Raw genomic sequence first — 26,864 nt, forward strand, 5'->3', positions numbered from 1 at the left:
ATAAAATCAGAATATCAATTTGTACTGACAAATCATTTGGTATTAAATTCTAAAGACACGTAGAGTGCATAAAGAACTGATGGCTTGATTAGCTCTTGTGGTGCAATTGAAGGAGCTGTCTCACAGATTCTTCATTCGGAGGAACACTTTGATCTTTGTTCAAGTCAATTCATGAACATCAACTGACAAGACTGCATGAAACACCCTGACGGTTAGGTCCAAACTCCAAGCAAACTATTTGGTTTCATTAAGGGCTTCCAGAAAAAGGTGACCAAGACAATCCTTTCAGAAGCCAACAGGCAAGTGACTCTTTAAATTCTAATGTGCACAATGTACTACCGAGGGTTAACACACATATAAGCAATCAGTCAAGTATGGGAATACTTTTATCTACTTTGTGACAAAAAGGAAAGCAGCATTTCAATCTCACTCTCATTAAGGCATTGCAATGTTCTTTTATAATACATCAACAATCTCAGAGGCAACGAAGGGTAATGGTTAAAAAAAATTAAATCAAAATAGCTGCAAACATTTTAAACAGAGAAAATATACTTGCTAAGCATTTTATAATTAGAGTTTTCTACAGTTAATTTTTTAAATGCAGTTTAACCCCCTTTTGGGAAGGGAACTATTTCAAAGGGTTCATTTTTGCACCCACCCCTGTCAAAGAAGGTCAGAAACACTCAAGTATAAAGTCACTGCACTGCTGTGGCACAAATAGTTTCTGCGGCTAAAATCAAACAAAGACCAATTAAACTAATCATAACGTTCCACTGAACACAAGGAAGCTCACCTGGTATTTCTGGACTTCTTTCGTGAATTTTCAAATCTACTCAGTTCTTGGTATTATAATTACCTTGACCAAAATACTGTGAAATTACTGCTCTGATCTACTAATGGCTGCAAAAATCAAGTCGTTGTGGTTTCATGCCAACGGGCCATAGCAAGGTGGCGCAATGATTTCTGACACAGAAGACAACTTCTAAAAACTCAAAAGGGAAAATTAACGGGATGTGGTTTACATTGCCAAAGACTGTTCATTAATTACCAATTTAATCACTGCTGGAGGCATGACATTACAAAAATCTGGCTGAAAGTTCTAATAGATTATGAAGACCACCTAAGAAGAGTGACCAAGAAATGTACAAAACAATTAATACTGTTTCACTGCTATCAAAGACACTCAGATTATTTTACATCAAGTGAAGCAAAGGAATTAGTAGCTTCACAGTGCCACCACTAGGAACCGTAAATAAAACAGCACACAATTAGTAATGCACATGTGACTTTTCGTTCAAGGCATATATCTTTGGGAAAGCCAGACTATGATAAGGAGAACAAAAGAAACATTAAAAAATGAAATGAGTAAAGATTTAAACTCTACCCTTATGCATGCTGAGCAAGAACAGAATAGGCAATATAAAATACAGCTCTTAGTAATGGTGATATCATCCTGGGATGTTTAACAGTGCACTGAACAGCCATATGGAAAATGTCTATGGCCATTAACAGTCACATAAAAGGAGTGTTCCTGATGCTAACACCTAGCCCTAGCTTCATGTATTCATGGCAATCTCAAATAAATAAGACTTTTGAGGCTAGGGGTTTGTGGCCACATAATAGAAAAGATGCTTGAGTTTTTTCCCCCAACAATGCTAGTGTTTTGTGTGACTTTGAAGATATGTGAGCAAGCTAACAATATGTTTTCTAAGAAGTCTAGTAGCCATTGTTAGGATAGCAGACTTCAAATCAACTTAAATTTAGACATAATAGATAAAGTATTATTTAAATCATAATGAATAAAAACCACTGCCCTGCACAGAGGCATTTATGCTGAATACAGAAGTACATCGGTATTCTGCTCCTATAAAACACAACTATAAAAAAGATTAGCTATATACTTAACGTGTCTTACTGGTCTGAAACGGATTATGTACATTAAATCTTCTGTCAATTGTATTGGAGTAAGGAATAAGGAATATATTTTCATCTTTGTGCCCTGGGTGTAGACATTCCAGCTCATACAGAGAATAAAAATCTGTAAATAAGACAAATTCTTACTCTCTATGTTATTAAAGGTTTTAGATTTCTTTTTATAATAACTGATGTTCTTTTAAAATTACAAATGAGAAATTACCTGCTTCTTCCTAGTAATAGGACTAACAATATGTGTATTTAGGAAAAATAAAAATTTTAGCTTGATCCTAGTTTTAAAGCTTGATTCCTAGAGGCTAGCCATTTAAATGTAACACAGTCAATATTCATAAACATATAAGCATAATCTTATATATACTTTTATGATAAGACATACTTGAGACACACATTTATACAAAAAAACTATGGGAAAAGTTTCTATCAGAGATTACCAAAATGATATTTCATGGTTTTTTTTTTTTTTTAACCAATTGGATAGTAACTGCTTCTTTGATTATCTGGAAAAGATCTAGTGATCTTATCTAAATCTACTACAATTATCAGCACAACAGACTAGTCCCATTTAAATCAATATTTTCCAATTAACATCAAAAGTACAAGGTTGATGTCCCACCCCTTCATATCAACAAAACACCTATTAAAGGTTTAATTCGCAAAAGAACAGTGTGCATTCTTTGGATTCACTACTAACGACCAGTTAAAAAAAAAGATCACTGTATCTTTTTTTGATTACTGATCTTTGTGGTTAACTGAAATTTCTTTCTCATAGACACAGTTTTCTTTAAAGGATTCAAATATTCCTACAAATCTTTAAACACAGATATTACAAACCTTCTAAGACTTGCTGCTAACTTGCAGTTTGATCCTGCTAAGTGAGGATGGGCTCCTATGCCAATTAATTGTAGTGGGTCACTCACTCACTATGCTTGCAGATTAAATATCAGGGAAAAAACTTCAAGTCTGGATGATAATAACGTAATTTTTTGCTGATCTTTCTTTTAAAAAATATTCCAGGTATCTAACAGCTATCTAAAAACCATATTCTTATGCTACATAATTTATGATTAAAAAAAAACAAAAAACAAACATATTTATAAATTCACTGACTGTTAAGTGATTAAACTAATTAGATTGAAGACTCAGCCCCAATTCTCTTTTTATACTTTCTATTTATAAAATAGATTTTATTCTTTCTTAAAAACATAAAGGTATAAATAAATCTATACGGCATTCTTCTTCTGATAGGTTTGAAGTGCTTCATATCCTAATAATTCCAAGGACTGTGGGCAGCAGGACTGTCACCCCTTATTCTTAGAGAGTACTGATCCTAAACTTTACTACATCAAATACAAACATCTCTTTCAGCTATCTATTATAATTACATGAGTATTACTAAATGTCATGGTGGATTTATTAAATGTATTTTTAAAAAAGCAATTATATTCTAATGTAAAGTAATAAGCAAAAGAATCTGAAATAGACTAGCTTCTTAAATTCTGCTTACGCATTTCTTGGGAAAAAAGTGGGAGAAGTGAGTAATAAAGAAAAATAATAAAAATGGTAACATTTTCTTGAAAAAAGCTATTATAGATTTTTCTCAGATTTTAAGTTTAAATATATTATATAATCAACGAAGCTCCTTTGGCTATATGATGGCTAGGCTGTTGAACCTGTCAAACCCCTGAGTTGTACTTTGAAAAAAATTATTTTAAGTATACGCAGAAAATAATGAACAAAACAAATATGACAAATAAAATTTATATTAGTAAAATGTGACATGAAAATCTTCATAGGACAAAAGAAATAGGAAGCAAAGAAATGGAAATCACTGAACTCAGAGCAATGAAATGTCTCCTATAGAAAAATAATTTCAGAAAGCACCTGAAACAAGTTAAACAAATGTTTGAAGGCACAGAGATACAAATGAAAATGTAAACTACTTTCCCTAAAAGAGATCTAACTGCATTATGTACTTGTAGCAAGTTCTCAATTAAAACATGCAACAGTAATCTTGACAAAAATTAAGAAAAATTATAAGGTTTACGGTATCTGTGTTTGTGAGTTCCCTTCTAAGAGAAATTATAGCTCGAATATTTCCCAAAGACAGCTTAAGTAGAGTCTGTACATGAGGATCCACAAGATAATGTTACTAAGAGTTGTCTTCACTGTCTTAGAAATTGTTTCCAAGCCTGCCAGCCTAAAGCTATACTAATTTATACGAGGGAATGTTTGGTTAGAGTGATGATTGATTCAAGACAGAGGTGGGAGCTGAACTCTAATGAGAGGTCCCAGAATATGGGAAGAGTAGGTATGTGTAAGAATTTGGTGTGTACATACCATAATAACAAAGGAAGGTATCATAATGTAGGATTCAAGAATAGGAAGAAAAGGATGAAACAGGGAACCTTGAATCCCAAAGTGGCAAACGTCATCTCTGTAACTGATCTGAGAAACGGGAACCCTTTAAATTTCTCTGACCAATGATAATCAGTTCTGCTCTAAAGACCTTCAGAGATTCAATTTTTTTCCCCTGTTTACCAAGAAACTCCTTATAGCAACTCCAATTTTTCATATTTAAGCTCATGTTTTTATTAGTTGACACTCAAAAGATATGAAAAATAGACTGTCACTGTTCCCTCCCTCCCTGTATTTATTCACTGAACAAACATTTACTTAATATTAATACTTGGTGCCAGGGTCACAAGGTTCTTGTACTTTGAATAGCTCACATTTGAGGGGGAGAAAGAGATGTATAATTATATAGTTATATGGGATAAATGTGGCAGTAGTAATATGTACAATATATTAGAAAAAGACACAGGAAGGAGAATTAACTTTGCTGCTAAGAGCCATGACAGAAGAAGTGATTTCCCCAACGAGGGAAGAAAGGCATTTCAGGGAGGAAAGCAAATGCTTGATACAGGAATGAAAACGTATGCCACATTCTCTTTAAGCAACTTAGCAGAGCTAGACTATAGAGTGAAAAATGGGAGAGAGGTGAGAAATGAGGCTAGAAAGGGAGGGGACAGGATTTGCAAGAACTTTATATGAGGCCATGCTGAGCAGTTTGGAAGCTTATTCTCTTGGGTAAGTGGGAGTTACCAGAAAGAATCTGAGCCTTCATATACTCAAATTAGTACTTAAACTATTTCCCAGTTCCCTCTTTATATTTCATAAGCCTATTTTTCCTTAAAAGAGGATCTTTGCTTTCAATCCTTTAACACTTCTCGGAATCCTCTGTAAGTTCTCTCTCTCAGCTCAGAACTAGATACAAACTAGGTACCTCAAAAGGGGGTAACCTGTACTGAGTACATAGACATTGTCCCATGAAATTATGCTTCTATTTAAGAACTCTAACATCAATTATTAAAATATTTCTAATCATTCTTCCTGGTATTCATCAGAAGGTCCTAGATTAGTTGCATAGAAACAAAGTCAAGAAGGATAAAAGATAGAAATTGCTGAAGAAGTCCTTAATCAGCAGTCTCTTAAGAGTAAGTAACTAAACTCTTCAGTAAATCTTGAAGATTTAAGGTCAGTGTCTCATTTATTCAAGACTTGGGGTCACTCCTGTGCACTGACTTTTTTTTTTTTTTTAAACTCTTGGGAACTCTCAGTTAAACTAAGAACACAAAAAGCAGTGGGTACCTTCAGGTATATATATCTCTCCCTGCCAGCATCTAGACCCTTAGTACCAAAGCATACATTATAAAGGGCAAGATAATTTACAATGAATTTAAAAATAAGAGCATGGCAAATTAAGGCACAAATTAAAGAGCATAAGGAAGTGAAAATAGTAGCAATCAGTTCACTAAATTAGATGCCAGATTTTTTTTTTTTTAGTTAGACCTGCTTTTTAATTACTAGGAGTCTGTCTTTTGATCGCTCCATAGTGAAAGGGATGCTGACACTGAAGTGGGGGTGGCATTAATCATGGTTCCCTTACCCACTCCACCATGGACAGCAATTAATTTCTATGTCACACAGGAGAAAAAAAAATTTTTTGCCTCCATATCACAAATGGAAAAACAGATTTAGAGAGATTAAGTAATTTCTAATTTTAGTATCACTTAACTCATATTCAGTTGCTCCAGAGATGAAATTTGGTATTTTCCCTTTTAATTTTGTCAGCCAAGTTGGCCATACTACTTTTCCAAAATATGGACAGTATTGCTAAATAATTCCAACTGTATGTACAAGAGCTACCAGAAATGATAAAGAAAATGATCAAATTAAGAAAACTACCATGTCATTGGAAAAGATATCAACCTGATTACTAAGTTGCATACTAAACTGAAAATCTGGAAAGCAACTGCAAGGTCTAACTTCTTTTGTGAAACTGGACTTATCTGATATTTTACATTTTCCTTCTTAAATCATTTCAATATTAGCTTAATGCCCACAGAGTGACAAATGTCAAAACTACAGCAATAGTCCCAGGATGTATTATTTAGTTCATGAAACTGATGTTCTTCATAACACATCTATACAGGGCTTGACTTATCTGAAAAATGAGCAATAATAGAATGTGCAAGAAAGTTTTTAAAGTGAGCTTAAACTTAACTGAGAATAGGCTGTAACAATATTTTCCATGCCACACACTCTTCTCACAATGTGACTTTGACATTCCTCCCATTGAGTGGTGGGGTCTGTGTCTCTGCTACTTAAACCTGGGTGTAGCTTTGTGTCTCCTCAGGCCAGCAGTATGGCAAAAGTGACTTTTAAAGCTACATCACAAGAATGAATAAGAGAATTCACCTTACTCTCTTGGGACACTTGTTGTTAGACTCAGCCATCATGCTGTGAGAAAGCCCAAACTAGCTCAAGTACAGAGACTATATGGAGAGGCCATGTGTAGGTGTTCACTGACAGTACAGGTCCTAGCTGATAACCAGCCTCTGAAATCATGCAACAGAAATAAACCATTCCCCCAGTATCCTATCCTGATGCCTAACATAGAATCTGTGAGTATAACAAAATGGCTATTTTATGCCAGTAAGGTTTTCAGGGTTTTATAATGCAACAAAGGATAACCTGAAAGAGGAATGGTAGGGACTGTTTGAAGCATAGTTTCATAAGCAACAGGGTACAACTTTGGGTAAGTGGGAAACAGATGCAATAAGGTGACCAAATGTCTTATCAATGTGAACAGAATTGACAGTATTGAATTCGCTATTTATTCCAACACCTAGGCACAAACAAATATCATCAACTGGAAAAGTGAAGAGTTCTTTCTACATCTCTCTTCTTAAAACACACACACACACACACCACACACACACACACTTAGAGCTACTGAAACACAACACTAGTTTAAATGAAACAGCTTTATGGTCAAGTACGTTTGGGTATGCTAAGAAAACAATCTATTAAAAATATCCTCTGTGGATACCAAAAATTTCCCTAGTTTAAAATATTTATCTTAACATGTCACATTTTTAAAACAGAAAGAATAAATAGGAAAAAGCTCCATAAGCCATTTGTTATACTATCCCTTAGGGATAAATATTATTAATATTTTGATTATTTTCCTTCCTGAACTTTTCAATGCATATATAAAAAGTCTTTCAAAATGGATTTCGTATGCCATATGCTATTTTATAGCTTTCTTTTTGTACAAAATGACATTGTGAACATTTTCCTATGTCCTTTCAATATTCTTTCAAAACATTATTGAATAATTTTCAACAGCTACATAATAAGTATATATATTTGTTATGATATATTTGATCATTCCCCTATTTTGAGTGATTGCCATTTTGTAACTTTTGCTATTATAAATAACATTGTGATGAAAACCTGCATATTGATCTTTGTTGGTGGAATTACTGGGTAAAATGGAATGAGCATTTCTTGATGGTCTACTTGCTTTCCGGAAAGTTGTGGCAAATTACATGCTACCAGCAGTATAAAAGAATATCCAACTCAATGAAACCACTACCATCATGTTTCTTAAAATCCAAGTTATATATTTTACAGATATAGTAAGATGTCATAGACATGGAATAAATGATGTTTTAGTAATTAACTTCTGATGTTGAATTCACACTAACATAATTTAGCTAAAAGTTTAAGTTTTATTTGGGAAATTAGAAGTGTAAGCAAAATCACTGGTGCCCTAAAAAGAAGCCATGACCAATAAAATATTTATTGAAAGTTTAAAGTAATAAATGAATAAATTGAATGAAAGAATAAATAGCTTTAAAAGTCAGGATACTTGAATTCTAAGCCTAGTTTGCCACTGTTTGCAACCCTAGGTAAATTTAAACACCGTTTCCTAACTCATTTTCTTAACCTCAACAATGGATACGACAATAATATCTACTCCTACTTCACAAGGATTTCAGAAAAATAAACAAGAAGGAAATAAAACACAATGCTTTAAAAAACATAATCTCTGAAGTCAAGGTTTAATTCTTGACTCTGTTACTTATTAGCTGTGTGACCACGGACAATTCATTAATTTGTTTGTGTGTCAGTTTTTTCAACTATGAAACAGACTATATTTAACTCATATAATTGTTGTGGAGATTAAATGAGAAAAATCCATTTGAAAATCCATGTGAAAGCACTTTGAATCTTGCTTGACACACAGTAAGTGCTCAATAAACATTAGAAAACAATTATTAATATATGTAAAATTTACACATAGGTAAAATAATTGCTTTTTAAACTCTACTTGGCAGACAGATCATTTAAATCTCAGTTATTCTAAATTTAAAATCAACACACTTGAGAAATACAGAGCTATAAATTTTCCATAATTTTGAGAGCCTGAAATAACTATGAAACAAAGTTTATCACAAATAAAATATAATATCACAAAATAAGATCCAGTAAGCACACACACCCACATAACTAAAACAAGTCTCACACAAAAATACTATGCTATGTGATAAATTCTGATATTTTCTATTTCATTCAAATATTCTATTCCTTTTCATTGAAAATAAAATTACTGTGGCCCACTAAACTGATTTTATATCACATTACTGTGTAAAGACTTGAAGTCTGTATATTGTACAGCATGGGAAATATAGCCAATCTTTCACAATAACTTTAAATGGAGCATAATCTATAAAATATAGAATTACTATGTTGTACACTTGAAACTAATATAAAACTGTAAATCAACTCTACTTCACTTAAAGAAAAACAAAATAATAATAAAGAAAGAAAAAAAAGACAAAGTCTGAGAAATAGTGGTCAAATTCAGAGGTTATTAAGCTGGTATCTGAAAGGCACTTTAAAAAGTATGCATGGGAAGGAAGAAATAAAACTGCCTTTGTTCACAGGTGACGTGATCGTCATATGTAGGAATATGAAAGAACTGAAGGAAAAAAAAAGAAATCAAACCTCTCCTGGAACTAATAAGCAATTATAGCAAGGTTGTAAGATATAAGATTAATACGCAAAAGTCAATTGCTTTCCTATATATCAGCAATGAACAAGTGGAATTTGAAATTAAAAACATAATCCTATTTATATTTGTACCCCAAAAATGAATGTCTATGACATGGGACAAAAGCAACACAATGGAGAAAAATTGTCTTTTCACCAAATAGTGCTGGAACAACTGGACATGCACATGCAAAAATATGAATCTAGACAAAGATGTTACGCCTTTCACAAAAATTAACAAAATGGATCACAGACCTAAATGTAAAACACAGTACTGTAAAACTCCTAGAAGATAACATAGAAGAAAACCTAAATGACCTTGTGTATGGTGATGCCTTTTTAGATATAACAGCAAAGGCGTGACCCATGAAACAAATAATGGATAAACTGGATTTCATTAAAGTTTAAAACATTTGCTCTGTGAAAGACAATGTAGAGAGAATAAGAAGACGAGCCACAGGTAGGGAGAAAATATTTGCAAAGATATATCTGATAAAAGACTGTTATCCAAAAGAAACAAAGAATTCTTGAAACTCATAACCTGATTAAAAATTGGGCCAATGACCTATTTTAATAGACACCTCTCCAAAGAAGACTTACAGATGGCATATAAGCATATGAAAAGATCCTTTACATCATATATTATCAGCAAAATGCAAATTAAAACAATGAGATACCGCTGCACACCTATCAGAATGGCCAAAATCCAGAACTCTGACAACACCCAATGCTGGCGAGAATGTAAAACATAAGAATTCTCATTTATTGCTGGTAGGAATAAAAAATGGTACAGCTACTTTGGAAGACAGTTTGGTGATTTCTTACAAATGTAGACATACTCTTACCATAAGATCCAGCAAATGTACTCCTTGGTGTTTACCCAAAGGAGTTGAAAACTTAAGTCCACGTAAAAATCTGCATGTAGATGATTATAGCAGCTTTATTCATGATTGCCAAAACTTGGAAGCAATCAAGATGCCTAACAGTAGGTGAATGGATAAATAAACTGTGGTACCTCCAGACAATGGAATATTATGTGGACTAGAGAAAAATGGTACAAATCAACCGGTTTGCAATGCAGAAATAGAGACATAGATGTAGAGAACAAACATATGCACACCAAGTGGGGAAAGTGGGGAGGGTTGGGGAGGGACGAATTGGGAGACTGGGATACCAAATTGTACACTCTAAATATATGCAGTTTATTGTAAAAAATAAAAAAATAAAAAGTTGAAAAAAAAAAAAGAAATGAGCCCAAGTGGGGAAAGCGGGGAGGGTTGGGGGGGAATGAATTGGGAGATTGGGATACCAAATTGTACGCTCTAAATATAGGCAGTTTATTGTATGTTAACTGTATCTCAATAAAAGTTCTAAAAAAAAAAAATGAGCTATCAAACCATGAAATGACATGGAGAAACCTTAAATTCATATTACTAAGTGAAAAGAAGTCATATTGGAAAAGGCAACTTACTATGGTTCCAACAATATGACATTCTGGAAGAGGCAAAGTTATGAAGACAATAAAATTTCAGGTTTTCAGAGGTTGAGGATGGGGGAGAGATGAATAAGTGAAGTACAAAGGGTTCCTAGGGCAGTGAAAATACTCTATATGATATTATAAAGATGGATACGTGTCATTATACATTTGTCTAAACTTATAAAATGTACAACACCAAGAGTGAACCACAATGTAAACTACAGACTTTGGGTAATAATGATGTGTCAATGTAGGTTCATCAGTTTTAACAAAGGTACCACCCTGGTAAGGAGGGAGGCTATGCATGTGTGGGTGCAGAGCATATAAGGGAAATCTCTGTACCTTCCCCTCAATTCTGCTGTGAACTTAAAACTGCTCTTAAAAAATTAAAAAAAAAAAAGAACATGCAGTTTTATGTATATGTAAAGTTGGCAGTAGGGCAGAGTTGTCATAATTTTAAGATTCATGAAGAAGTTCATGTCCCCCTAAATCTAAGGGCTTCTATTACTATTTGTATATGTTCTTTATTATTATCTACACAAAAACATGTATAAAAATATGGCTTAACATAGGGATAGCAGTATATAAGTCTGATAAGTCTTGGGTTCAAATCCTGGATTCATCATTTACTGACTATAGCCTTGTACAAATTATCGTACCTATCAGCCTCAGTTTTCTTCTCTAAAAAGGAGTTTGGATACCTACTTCACGAGGTTAGGTAAAATAAAAATTATGTAAAACATCCATTATGGTGCCTTGAATGTATGCTAAGTATTTCAATAAATGGTAGGCATAATTATTATAGTCTAATGTTTCCAACAAAATTAACTTCCACAGACAAAATACAATCTTAAATAAAGTTTAACTAAATTACAAAATGTAAATTAACAAAAAACAGATTATTTATGTATATGTGGCAATTACATTGTAGGACCTTACTTTTTCTCGCAGCTCATGCAGCTGTGTAAGAATAATTACAACCTGCTCCACTAAGCATGGATTTATCAGTTCAATAAAAGTACCAAGCACCCACAGTATACATAGTCTGTGGAAAAATAATTTATCAAAAATATAAATAAGTTACTCTTATTTACATCACCACGATTACAATGAACAATGTATTATTTTTTTAACCAATGTTCCTCACATCACTTAGCTGCCTGTTGCAGAGTGGTGTGGCTGCGTTGGTATTCTGCTTATTCCCTGCCTTTAAAGCTGCATCTCTTCTTGCTTGCTCAAGCAGAACTCTTGCTCTTTCTTTGAGTTCTTCTTGTCTGGATAACATTCGATGCTTAAAAACAAAGATACAGAGTTAGAAGCCAAAATAAACAAACAAAAAAAACCAAAAAAACCTACGTAATCTACTTTTGTAAACTAATCAATGGTCATACAATCCATCAAAATAACAGAGGTCAGGAATAAGATTATAGTTTTATGAGATAACCTATAAGAAATATTAATGTTGACTAGAACCTGTGGAATGAATACATAAATCTTGACTAAAAGGAAATATGTCTTTATTGGCTAAAACTGGGTTAAATTTAATTACATTTTTATTAGAACATAATCTCATAAGGTATAAGGTCCATACACATATTATATACATTCTTCAAATCTGCTAATCACAGTATAATCTGGCAAACACATTTTTAAAGTTCTCAGTTTATTTTTATAGTTGTATAGAATTGATAACAAGGTGTCCTTCAAATTTGCATTTTGAAAGATTTTAAATATATGTGGCAACAGTTCCTTAAATTCTTGACAATTTAAGGTTTATAGGAAATTCAAAGCTATCACATTTTATTTAAAGAAAAACAATACTGGCTTTCTCTATGGCTCACTTTCCTTATAACAATTGAGCATGTCAGAATTGGAACAATATCTTCCTGGATTAATTTGTAATCTTACAATATATTTTTGGAGAAAAATAGGTAGAACATCAATGTAAATCAGCTCTTAAATGGTGGCATTAATCCAAAACACAAATATTCACAGTGTGTATAGTTCAAATTCCTTTTCTCTACTAAAGTAGCCAACTTCTGGCTTTACATGGCTATGCCTATGACTGTGATACTTAATTTCAGTTCCTTTTCATTGCACAGTTTTAGTTCAATCCTAAGTATCATTCCTGGTCAAGGAAGAGATAATAAACAGCAACCTATTATTTTATATAATGTGAAACAAAAAAATTTAGTACATCATTTTTGGGTCTCTTTGTAAGCTTTATATTTTGATGTAACAAATTTTAAACCCTTTTCTGTAATTTTAAGCAAACAAAAAATTTCCTCAAAGTGTACAATTTCTTGAAGTGATTTTTTTTGTATATTCACAAGTTTGTGAACCATCAACACTAATTCCAGAACATTTCCATCATCCAAGGTTTTAAGAGGATTAAGCAAAAATCCTTAACTTGATACAATTGAAATGTATAAGCAATAATGAAAGATTTTTAGTTCATATTGATAGGACATAATAGAACAGAGCTCATCATTGCATTTGAACTGGTTACAAATCAACGAATTCTCAAAAAACAGACAAAATGAATTAAAGAAATGCTGAATTGGCATTCAAGACTGTTAATCCTTCTCCCATGAACAATAAGCAATGCAACACTGAATAGGTCACTTAAAACCATTACATGATATTTAATAACTTGGAAGTCAGACAGACCTAGTTCTATCACTTGCGTAACTTGTGAGCAAAAGTTTATTATAAAAAATCTCTCAATTTCCTCATTTTTTAAATGGAGATCATCTTTAAAATCCCCCTTGCTGTAAAATTTGCAAATACTTACAGTAGATCATCTTAAAGATCCCACTAACTCTAAATTTTGTGATTATACAGTCCTATAGGGATTTCAATCAGCTACATAGACAGTGAAAAACTGCTTTGGTTGTAAGAGCGTATAAACACAATTTTTTTTTCTGACTAAAATGCAACTCATATTCATTACAGAAATTTTACAAAATACAAAAAAGTAAAAAGAAGAAATATAAAAGTAATTGGAGGCATCATGCTCTCTGATTTCAAACTATATCAGAAAGTTATAATATATATGCCAGTATGACACTGGCATAAAAACAGACACACAGATCAATGGAATAGAACAGAGAGCCCAGAAGCAAACCCATGCATATGCGGTCAATAAATTAATGACAAAGGAGTAAAAAAATATGCAATGGGGAAATGGTGTTGGGAAAACTGGACAGCCGCATGCATGTAATATTATCTACCTACAAAAATAGAATTAAATCTTGCCATGTGTAACAACATAAATGGACTTGAGGGCATTAAGCTAAAAGAAATAAGTCAGAGAAAGATAAATACCCGATGATCACACTTATATGTGGAATCTAAAAAAAAACTCCCCCCACCCCCCCAAATGCCTGAAACCAAGCTCACAGATACAGAAAACAGATTGATGTTTACTGGAGGCTGGGGCTGGGCTAAATGAGTAAAGGGGTCAAAATAAGAATGTCATGGGAATATAACATACAACAAGGTAAATATAGTTAATATAGTTAATAATACAGTATTGCATATTTGAAGGTTGCTAAAAGAGTAGACCTTCAAAGTTCTTATCACAAGGAAAATAAAAACTTGCAATTATGTATGGTAATGGATATTAACTTGGCTCATTGTGGTGATCATTTTCCAGTTGATACAACTATCAAATCATTATGTTGTATACCTGAAACTAATACAATATGTGAATTACAACTCAATTTTAAAAAAAGAAGTATTTTTTAAAAATTAGCAATCCTGGCACCCAGAGATAATCACTATAGAATCATACTTTTTTTCACTTAATATTCTATTATGAGCATTTTCTCATACCCTTAAATATTTCTTTGAGAACATGATTTAAAATTGTCTACCTAGTATTCTATTAATGCAAACATATCATACTTTAACTTGTCTTACATTAATGGATATTTAAGCTGTTTACAATTTTTTTACTATCATAAACAATGCTTTTGTGAACATCTTTACATGTAAATTCTTACATACAGTTCTGATTAACTCCTTAGGAAAAATTCCTGGAGAATCTAAAGAGGTAAACATTTTTAAGGGACTTGATGTAATTGTTGATTACTTTACATCTGGGCTATAATTATTTTTAGTGCTCTTATGGCCAAAAACGAAGAGATGTTGTGAGCATAAAGTTCAGGAGCACAGACTTAAATCAGACAAGGTTGGTTTTGAATTCAAACTTTTAACATTTATTACACCACCTTAAGGCAACTCTTTAAATCTTGGTTCTCCCATGTATATCTATAATAGGCATCAACCACTTACCTCATGGGTTGTAAAGTCTGATATATGTATAAGATATATAATGGTCATCACATGCATTAGCACTCAAACGGGCAACATTATGACTTGTTAAGTCCATATAGCCACATTAAATTATCAACTTTCCTCTTATCAAATGCTACTGATTATTAGACTATTGTTTTATGAGTTTCTAAGAAAGAAGACTGTCAATTAACATACTAGTATAAGTAACGTCTTGACTTCAGAGAAGTTAAACTGTAAAAAGATATATATCTTAGAATCGATGAAATACAGTATACAAAAGAAAACCAGATTTTTAACTGTCTAAAATTTAGTGGCCATATACAGTAAAAAAACATATCAAGTATTAATTTTGGTATCAGGCAATGACTACTTTTTGGTATCAGGCAATTTTTGGTATTGGGCAATGAATACTTTTGCCAAAAAAATCTTTAAATTTACCTTACGCAAAATTCTAACAAGTAAACCAACAAACAAACACATACGGAGTTGTAAATAGATGCTGCTTCTATCATCCTGTGGATTTACTGTTCATCACTTAAATCAACTGAATAGAATCACAGCATGACAGAGTTTTAGAACTAAAGGGGCTCTCAGAGATTACTTCATTTAACATACTTGGAAAATAAGATTTAAAGAATTTAAATGGCTAGTTAACATGCCACATTGGTAATTACTAGAGCCAAGATGAGAGCCAAGATAGGAATCCAGGTTTACTAAGTCCTAGTCCAGAGCATTTAAAATTTTTAAACACTCATCAATCTCTAGATTTAACTAAACACATTTACCTTAAAAATCTCATTTATAAGAAAAATCTGTATTGATATTCGAACTTAGGTTCACCAAATTCTGCAAATGTCAATCACTATATGTTTATTAATTAAACATATAGTGTTTGTGTCTCTGTAGAGACACTATGATATCCTGAAAGTTTAGGTACATAGAACATTTGATTTGAGATTTTTAATTAGGAGAACTGGGGTTTGCTTTGTTAGCTACCATATTTCTTTGATTCTAAGATGCATGTTTTAATACCTCTGAAAACTTAAAACTGATGACATTTTATATCTCTGTCATACAAGTGGTAGTAGAGACATAGTCATTAGTACCTACATATGTATGTGCTTGACAATTCTGGTGGCATGACTATAATTCCTTGATGTTTCAGTTAACAACCCCTTGAGTACTATTTGAGAATGCAACAGAACTCTAGGTTATTGTTTGAAAATCTTTTGTTGGGACCTATTATCAGTATTACTGAGAAGAAAATCCCAGGGATAACTGTGGAGAAATGCTATAATTCAGAGGTTCTCAACCTTTTTGGTCTCAGAATCCCTTTATATGCTTAAAAATTGAGGATCCCCAAAAGCTTTAGCTCACGTGGATTATATCTATTGATACTGTCATTTTGGAAATTAAACTGAGAAATGTTTAAAAATATTTATTCATTCATTCCTTTAAAATAGCTAAATAAATCCATTAGATGTTAACATACTGTAATAAAAATAACTACACTAAAAGCCAAAACTAAGTGAGAAGAATGGCATTATTTTATATTTTTTGAAAATCAGTCTTTAATATCTGCCTTAATAGAAGGCAGCTAGATACTCATATCTACTTTGGTATTCAATCCCTTGAGATATCACAAACCATGTAGCCTCCAGAAAACACCACTGTACACTTGTGACAGAATAAAAGTGAAAAAGGTAAATAATGTCCTAGTATTATGAAAATAGTTCCAACTTTGGGGTCTCTCTGAAAGAGTCTTGGAGAACCTGAGAGGTCCTCAGATCATAGAACCACTGCTGTAACATCAGGCTTTTGATGGCACAAAAGACAATACTGTGTGGAAAAACAGGAACAGCAACAACCCTGTATCAAAAAGTGATTCAGAAGAGATGGATTCTAAGTTCTAATTCTAAATTGATTATACCTTAACCAATTAATTTTGCTAAAAAATTCCTTTTTATGTATACATAAGAGCATTATATGATTAAAAAATCCATGCCTAAAAAAGTCTAAAAGAACTCTTTCACTAGAATAAAAATTCTATGTGATAAGAAAACCATGTATCATAATTTATTGGCAGTGTTTTTCTTTCTTTGTGGTACATAAAATAATGGTATATCTTATCACTGATGATACCATAGATTCAATTAAATACAGTAAATATTGTAAGGTCCAATCTGTGCCATATTCCCTCAAGGGGAAGAAATTTGGACGTTACTGGGATTTTTAACCACAAGTAATGATGGGACTGAAAATACCAACTGCAATGCAATTAAAATATTTGAATAAAATGTTGTAAATGGGAAATATTTTAATTTGGCATTATACATTTCCAAAATGATATTCTTACTAAATGGAATACTGAACTATCTTTGACTCATTCTGTAAACTATTGTTTTTATAGGTTAATAACATTTTGATTTGAAAAGTTTACATTCTTTATTCTTTAATCTTGAAATTGGGATTTATTTATAGGCTTAACAATAAACTTTAAATGAGGAGCGGGTGTATTTCAGGTTTTTCTAAAATGGGAAATAATACTTCATCTTTAATCATTTGTAAAGTGTTCTATGAATATGAAAAGAAACAAACAAAAAAAGAATAACTATTTACTGCATACATGTATTCATCATTCTAACTCACTTACCTGGACTGTTTTTGCAGAATGATCTGCATGATTTAAGGTGGTTCTATCAGCATCTGAATCAGACTCTGTCTGCCTCAGGGAAGTACGTTTTTTCTTTGCAAGGTCTGCATCTCTATTGTATAAGTATCCAAGTTTAGAAGTGGGAGATGAACTTGGTTTTTTGACAGGTGATTCAGGATCTGATCTGCATTCTAAGGGTCTGGAATTCTCTAATTTTTCTTGCTCCAAGTTACTACTGACATCTAGATTCTGAAGCTTTTGCCCATCGGTCTCCTCACAAGTAAAGGGTGGAGACACATCCTTCTTATCACTAACGTATAATTCACTTAATTCTAAAGCCTCAGTTTTCAACAGTCTCTTCTTGCCTAACAATACTTGTGCGTGGTTTGAATCTGTATTGTAACATATTCCAGGGTCATCGGATCCTGAAGTCCTTCCAGAGCTCTGCTGAGACTTTTGGGGTTCTGTGTCACTTTTAGTCCTGCGACAGTAAGGCGAGGCTGTGCTTGGACTGAGATGATCATCAGGAGTCTGGTGTTCGCTTTCTGACTCTCCGACCCCACTATCGTTCACAAATACAGAGTCGTCCTGGGATGAGAAGTCTACCGCTCCACTGGCAGGCTGCTGCAGCTGAGGCTCCCGTTTCAGATCACTAAGCTCTGCATAGAACTTTTCCTGATCAACAGAACTATTTGTATCTGTTTCATAGTTTCCAACTTTATATGTGCTTTTACTGCTGTTTTCTTCTATTTGAACAACATTTAGTTCTTGGCCACTGAAATGTGCCCTTATTTGATAGAGATAGGTCATAACAGTCAGTTTGTCAGGAATTGCTAATAAAACCATATCGGAAGGTTCCAATAACCGGGAAATTCCTATGCTGGCAAATCCATCATATGCCTTCAGAGGAAAGAAAAACAGAAGATATATTGACGAGTTCAGACAATCCATATGTTTTCATTTTTTTAAAGAAACAAAACATCACATTTTAAAAACAGAAATAATAGACATTAACTAGACATTGTGGTGAGCATTTCACAATGTATACAAATATCAAATCATTATGTTGTACATTTGAAACTGATGTAATGTTATATGGCAATTATACCTCAAAAGAAGTTAAAAAATAAAATTAAATTTAGAAAAAAAACAAGCAAAATTTTAATGGCTTCTTGTTGTCATTGGAGAATACATTATGTTACTGACATTATGCCACACAAACAGAACAAAATTCCAAGTTGGAAATTTGTAAAAGTGCGTTAGGTTCAAGAGTAAAACATTTTTCTTAGTTAATAACAACTGAAATGTTCTTTTCCAATAAAGAAAACAAGCACAAATGAGAGTTAAAACAAACAAAAACTTAGAATTGATTTTTGTGATAAAGAACTAAGGTATAGGGACTTCCCTGGTGGCGCAGTGGTTAAGAATCCACCTGCCAATGTAGGGGACACGTGTTCAAGCCCTGGGCTGGGAAGATCCCACATGCCGCAGAGCAACTAAGCCCCTGCGCCACAACTACTGAGCCTGTGCTGTAGGGTCCACGAGCCACATTGCTGAAGCCCGAGTGCCTAGAGCCCATGCTCTGCAACAAGAGAAGCCACTGCAGTGAGAAGCCCATGCACCCCAACAAAGAGTAGCCCCTGCTCACTGCAACTAGAGAAAGTCCGCTGCACACAGCAACAAACACCCAACACAGCCAGTAAATAAATTAATTTAAAAAAAAAAAGAATGAAGGTATAAAGAAATAATAATTTATCTGGAGCTTTATTATTCCCATCAACCTCTCTTTTCAGTGGGCATGTAATTGCAGTGATTCGTGAAGATAAAGTATAGGTAGATATCCCAAAAGAACTAACTCCTAGATTGCCTGGTATAAAATACAGGTAAGTGCTATTTAAATCTAGAAACATAGAAACATTTTTAAAACGCCCAAGATTGATTTTCATAATGAGGAGAGTGATTTCATTTTCACTTCATCCATTTTGGAAAGAATGAAATGTTTTGAATAGTACAACCTAGTTTAGAATGTAAGGCTGCATTGTATTACTTTTGTTAGCCTTTAAATGACTGTGGCACATCAGGTTTTTCTAGTTTTGAAGAATCAAAGCTGTTTCTCAATTTACAATTAATTATTACTATCTTGAACTAACACTTGAAAACAGCATTGTGTTGCTAGGAAGCATTAAAAATATGGCTAAGTGTTTAGATATACTCTTGGAAAAACTAAGGACCTTCTAGTTATATTGTTGCTTTGGGATGTAAAAGGCCTAGTCTTTGTAACAACCTAGATGTAGGAACACAACTCAAAGTTTTTCTAAAGAGAAAGTTTAGGAAATTATGTAACAATTCAGAAGGAATCAGTTCTTTGCATGTACATGTTAAAGTGTGTTTCTACCTCTGAATTTAATCCTTGTCTTGTATTCTTCCTGTAGTTTAATAAATGTTATGGAATAAGAAAGAAAATGAAAAATAAATTGTGATATTAAAACCTCTTCAGTTTTCAAGGCGCTATGTTATACAGTATAGGTACCTCAAAATATTTACTTGAGAAAATAGCTCAGTTGGTGTGCATGTTTGGGCCTGTTTGTTATTTTACACGTTTTAGGAAAATTAAAGTCATTTTCTTCCTCATGTGTCCTGACAACTTAACTGATAGACACCAATTGCAGGCCATCAGGAAAAGCACCACAGGCAGTATTCTAAACATTTCCCAATTATCTAAAACACTGACATATTGGTTAAGATCAGATGTCACAGGTAAATACCTTTTTTATTCAGCACTTTTTACAGACCTGGGAAAATGATTAGCTTCCTTGTGGGGAATCTCCTGCTGGTGTTTTGCTTCATGTAGCAATTCATTTATGCACACTAATTGCACTAAAAAAAACATTTAGAAACAAACCAGGTTTCTTGTAAGCAATGTCAAGACTTTATAAAGGAATTTTCCCATAGATTAACCTCTTCAGTATGTCAATCACCTACTGTCTTTTTAGCTGTTTGTGTGTGGAGAAAAAAAGAGGTCTTTCAAAGAAAACTGTTGTATTCATTGCTAAACATTATTTAATTGGTAAAGAGTCACTGCCAGTTATATTATGCATCTGCATGAAACTTAAGACACAGGCATTGTTTCTTGTACTATTTTAAGTCCAATTAAGGGCAGATGGGGTTATCGAGAGGAATTGTGTGAAGCTAGAAATAAATCTGCAGGTAGCAGCTGATACTCAATGTCGATATCACGTAAGAAGTTGAAGAACTTCCCTGGTGGTCCAATGGTTAAGACTCTAGGCTCCCAATGCAAGGGTCCAGGTTTGATCCCTGGTCAGGGAACTAGATCCCACATGCCGCAACTAAAAGATCCTGCATGCCGCAACAAAGATCCTGTGTACTGCAACTAAGACCCAGAGCAGCCCAAAAAATAAATAAATAAATATTTTTTTTTAAAAAAAGAGCTGCAAAGTGATGAAAAGGAAAGTATAACAACAATTATGTATTGAATTGTGCAATGAATAGGATCATCTAAATTAAAATCCTTTCAAAAAGCTGTAATTATCTGCCCTTCAAGATTTGAGAAAAAATTTTAATGGGAGACATTTCTCTTTACAGTAATATGTAAATCCAAGGTATGTTCACCATTATTAAGTTTCTGAAAAAAATAATGTAAAGATGTATATAACTTAAGACCTAATGAGATTCTTCATACTCTTTAAAAATATATATAGCTAGGTGGGACTTCCTAGGTGGCACAGTGGTTGAGAATCCGCCTGCCAATGCAGGGGACACGGGTTCGATCCCTGCTCAGGGAGCTTCCCACATGCCACAGAGCAACTAAGCCCATGTGCCACAACTATTGAGCCTGTGCCCTAGAGCCTGTGAGCCACAACTATTGAGCCCATGTGCCACAACTACTGAAGCCCACACGCCTGCAGCCTGTGCTCCACAAACAAGAGAAGCCACCGCAATGAAAAGTAACCCCCTCTCTCTGCAACTAGAGAAAGCCTGTGTGCAGCATCAAAGACCCAACACAGCCAATAAATAAATAAATAAGTTTATATTTTTTAAAAAAAAATATATATATAGCTAGGTAAAAAAAAAAGTTTGCTTTTCAAAATTTTAAACAGTAACTTGAAAGCTTCACTTTATAAAAAATAATGTTTTATTTTATAGTGCTCTTATCTGTATTCAAATTAGCTTATTCAAATGCAAAAAAATGCAGGTAAAGAACTGTCATATCTAAAGATACAGTTGTCTCTTGGTCTCCATGGGGGGACTGACTCCAATACCCCCTGCAGATAACAAAATCTTGGGATGCTCAAATCCCTTATGTAAAATGGTTGGAGTACACCAGTGCTCTGTATCTGTGGGTTCCACATCCATGGATACAGAGGGCCAACTGTATAACTTAATGAAAAACAAGCCATTTTGCTTTGACAGACACAAGCTTCTCAAAATCATATAGGAAATAATTCATGAGAATGACTTGAAGCATGATTTCTATAAAAAAATTATACTGATTTTTAAAGATTACCTTTTTTGTAGCATATTTTAATTTAAAAAATTGACTGTTTTTAAATGTATTTCTCTAGGGCCAACATAATGCATTTGCAAAGAAACAAGAATTTTTTAATGGAAATACAAATTTTTGGTTTTAGAGAGCAATAAAAAAAGAAAAAAATTGATTTAAATTCTCATCTGTTAATTGAACTTCTATCAAGCTTCCCTTTACAATCTTTTTATCACTGGTGGTTTTAATTATTTAATTTAAAGTAAATTAAAAACTTTAGCCTAGACTAGAGGTTATTAATCACTTCATCCCATGAATTCTTTTGGCAATGAACCCCTTCTCAGAATAATGCTTTAATGTGTATAAAATACATATGATTACAAAATAAACCAATTATTGAGAAATATATATTTGAAAATATTAGGAAAATGGAATTTGAGAAACAATAACTGTGGTTTTTTTTATGGATGTATCAGCTACTACAATTATGAAGAAGTGGTGAGCTTAAAAGGTAGTTGCAGATATTTGCAACTGTAAAGTGATATGAAAATATCTGAGATTCTAAAGGTGAAAGAGTCTTGGGCATACTAATACTACAGTGGTTTGTTGTCTACATTCATAATTGAATAAATGCTAAATTTCAGCTAAAGAATTGAGAAAATAATTTTTTTTCCCTAGCCATGATCAAGGATCCCCTGAATTCTACCCACAGCTCCCAGGTTAAGAACTCTTCCTCTAATTCAACACTTTTCAGTTGAAGAATTCATTTCAGCAGAAAAAAAAAATTAGAGTTAAATAAAAGCAACACACTTTAACAAATATTTAACAGTTAATAAAGTTCATATACACTATTATAATCTGATGCCAATCTGGCACTTGTGATTTTTAAAGGCCATGACAAACTAGAGTAAACCATGCATCCTACTTCAAGTGCAGGAAACAGATTACCTTCTGTGAGCTATAGTTAGGACTTCACAAAACAACCTCACTTTCCCCAAATTAATAAAAGCCTGTGGAGAAGCCAAAATGGAAACTATGTGTTTTTCTCTTTGGCAATTCTTACCTTTTTGTTGTTCTCTTTAATGTCTTGAGGATTCAGAGACTTGTAGTCACTGAGGGAGAAAATGGCACAGTAGGTATATACAGTAATTGATAAAAACAGCTGTTTTTAAAACAAACTGAACCTTAAAATTTGACATTCAATAATACCAAAGAGTAACTAGCAATTTCAGAGCAATTCAATCAACAAAACTAATAGTGTGGAAAATTAAGGAAATAAATAAATTAATTAAAAAACAGTGATTACAAGTTCCAATGCCTGAAGCTTTCCATCTAAAAGAGAAGTTAAAGTGGGGAACAGAGACTAGCCTTGACAACCAAATTCACCATGAGGTAATCCCTTGCTGTCAATGTATAAATTAAAGAGCTACAGGCTTATTTGTCTCATCTCATTTCAACACTAACACAATTTTCATAATAATTTGAAGTCAGTTTTTTGTATGAGATTAAGGAAAACATATGTTCTTTTAAAACAGAAAACTGTTTTTAGGTATCAAGAAGGAATACCTTTTCTTTCTGGGATACACTTCTCCCAAAAATCAAGAACATGGGTAATTTAAAAAATTATTAATTTTTTTGATTATAAAAAAAGTATTTCAAAACACGTGCTAAGAAATTATTTTAGGGTTTTTTTTAAAACTGTTTACTATTTTAAAAATATTTATAGGAAGAGAAAGTGTTTCTACTTACATTAAATCTGGTCTAAAGTGGTGTAATATTGCACAAAAAGATAAACCATTTCTCCACGATGTGGTAAAATTGGTGATTTTCACTCCCCGGTAGTTTTTTGTAACTTCTTTGCACCATGCAAGCAACGACTGACTAGCATTTGGCTTTCGTCCCAAAACAGGACTTGGTATAGGACTCGGCTAGAAAAAAATGAAAAGAGGAAAACATTAAAATATTTTAATGGAAGATGAAAATTAACATTAATTGACCTAACCAGATCATTTAAACACTTTGAAATCAGTTTAGGTCCTTCAGAACTGTCACTTCAAGACAACTGTAACCTCTAAGAAAGGAGACATGAATCTTAAGTTATTATCTTCAGTTTTAGCCTATGGCGTTTGCTTGACAAAGATGCAGACATGCAAGATTTTAACATTATACATAAAAACAGGCCAAGAACTACACCGATGGAACATTATATTAAAAGTATTTAAATACTTAAGGCTGAATATCTATATAACTCTCACATCCTAAAAAAATTTCCCCCAAATGCAATCATGTACAAATATAGTTCCTTTTTGAGTAGATTAAAAAGAATGTATTTTAAAGTCTAACTGTAGCACAAATTGTTAGTAGTGGACAGATAAAAATAATAATTTTTAAAAATACTGTAATTGGGAATTCCCTGCTGGTCCAGTGGTCAGGACTCAGCGCTTTCGTTGCAGGGGTCCAGGTTCATTCCCTGGTTGGGGAACTAAGATCCCATAAGCTGCAAGGCACGGCCAAAAAAAAAAAAAAAAAAAAACCAACAGTAATCATATGCATTTTAGTGCAATGATAATCATATTCAAACATACTTCTTATATAAATTTAATGATGGCAAAACAGATTTAGAATTATTAGCGACAGTCAGGTGTTGGTAGCAATAGCATACATCAGTATGTAATTTGGATTTGCTCAAAATATCTTCTAATTATTGATGGCTACTTTTGGATACTATTAGGTCAGCTAGGTGTGTGGGTGTAGGAGGATGTGTGTTTTAAATGTTAAGCATTTACTTGGTTTTTCCCCTTGTTCATATACTTAAAATAACAATGATGACAACAAAACAAAGACTCATAATAAGATTTTTATCCTAAACTTTTATTATTCTTAAAACCATGTCATTTTCTTTTCCTGAATAACAATCGCATTTTGTGATGGTAACTTTAGAGACTGATATAATTAAAAACTATAAAGAAAGCTACTGAAAGTTTCTAGACTTTAAATATTGCTATCAATTAAGAGTGCTGGCTATAGATATAAATAGAAGCCCTCTAACATACGGTTGAAAGGAGAACAATTATTTACCCCTAATATCATCTGAGTTTAACAAGAAAACCATTCTTGCCACACAGCTTACTTAAGAAAGATCAATGATGCCCCCATATGACAAAAGGATGTTAGTGTCAAACAATTAAAATTGTCAACCCCACATAATTATGATTTATGTATTCACTGCTGCCATGGGAAGACTAGTTAAGAAACACCAAGGATGTAATTTCTTACTTTTTATCAACTGTCTGATTAACAAATTGTTTATATAAACAACCATGAATCTAGCAAAGCACTGTTCTTTAAATGATCACCTATACAAAGTCAATGCTGAAAAATTTCCAGGTCATAAAAATCAACAAATTTGGGTCAGTTTTATTTAATATGAAGTAGATAAAAATAGAATTCCCAACATAGGAATGTACTTACTTTAGAATAAATGATAGATCTTTTAACCATCAATCTAGCATGTATTAAAATGAACTTTTATTTCCTTTTTTTTTTGTGTACCACATGGCATGCAGAACTTCCCCAACCAGGGATTGAACCCATGCCCCCTGCAGTGGAAGTGTGGAGTCTTAACCACTGGACCACTGGGGAAGTCCTAAAATGAGCTATTAAATATCTAAAAGTGACTTTTCATAAAGACAATCTTTTAAATAATGGAAAATCTTTTTAAAACGTGTTCATGCCTAGTTCATTGATTTCCTGGCTCGTCCACAGACCATTCTTCACTGCAGTTCCAGATTAAGTGACTAGAGGGATTTGAAAGTCACAGCGAAAAGTCACTTTTAGGTAAAAAAGATATTTTCAAGCCAGGGAATCAATGAACTAGGTACAAACACATTTTAAAAAAGATTTTCCATAATTTAAAAGATTGCTTTTATTAAAATGTTTTTCTATATCAAATTATACTATTAAGGCATTGATTCATTCCAAGCACGCGTAGCATGTACTTGGGCCAGATAATCTGCAACTATTATTACACTGATTAATTCTAATCATCAATAGCATGTATGTAAGTAAAGTACAAATGTCACTGTCACCATGCTGTAATCCAGAGTGGCTTTTTGTACTTAAGACTTGAGAAAAACCTACCATGTCATTATGATTATGAATATATCCTTGTTTCTAAGACAGCTGAATAAGAAAAGGCTAGAAGAACTAAAGTAAACTTTGGATTTATCCTAACACAAAACCCACGTATTAAAAACATCTCACAGGGATGCTTACTGCAGTGCCAGGAAAAAGAAGTCACATGTAATTGAAGAAACTGATGAAATTATAAGCCCTATAAATGGTCATGCTGGTCACAGATAAAGAAAACGGAAGTAGAGCCACTATTTGATGAATCATCCACTTCAGAAGTGCTGACCTTTCATCTGATATTTTGCAGAGGGTAATAAAGAAATCATTGAAAGAAATTATTTCAAAACCTTCAGTATATAAATGGATGAAACTGCTTGTTTTTTGCTATACATGGCTCCTGATTTCATATGTGGCAGTTTCCTTAACTTCTCTATGTCTCAGTTTCCTCATCTATAAAATGGGGG

The 26,864-nt window shown here is 33.0% G+C and overlaps 1 protein-coding gene across 8 annotated transcripts in view; it reads right to left on the minus strand.

The window, feature by feature from the left end:
- EHBP1 (EH domain binding protein 1) overlaps positions 1-26,864 on the minus strand; it is a 432,654-nt gene that overhangs the window by 69,304 nt on the left and 336,486 nt on the right. For all 8 annotated transcript variants that reach the window (XM_057743639.1, XM_057743640.1, XM_057743643.1 and 5 more), the window contains exons 11-14: positions 24,019-24,197; positions 23,333-23,381; positions 17,769-18,668; positions 11,961-12,104 (exon numbers count right to left, since the gene is read on the minus strand). In XM_057743639.1, coding sequence (XP_057599622.1) covers positions 11,961-12,104; positions 17,769-18,668; positions 23,333-23,381; positions 24,019-24,197 — 1,272 coding nt within the window. The remainder of the gene's footprint in view (positions 1-11,960; positions 12,105-17,768; positions 18,669-23,332; positions 23,382-24,018; positions 24,198-26,864) is intronic.

This window comes from Hippopotamus amphibius, chromosome 7, assembly GCF_030028045.1.
Source record: "Hippopotamus amphibius kiboko isolate mHipAmp2 chromosome 7, mHipAmp2.hap2, whole genome shotgun sequence".
Taxonomy (NCBI): Eukaryota; Metazoa; Chordata; class Mammalia; order Artiodactyla; family Hippopotamidae; genus Hippopotamus; species Hippopotamus amphibius.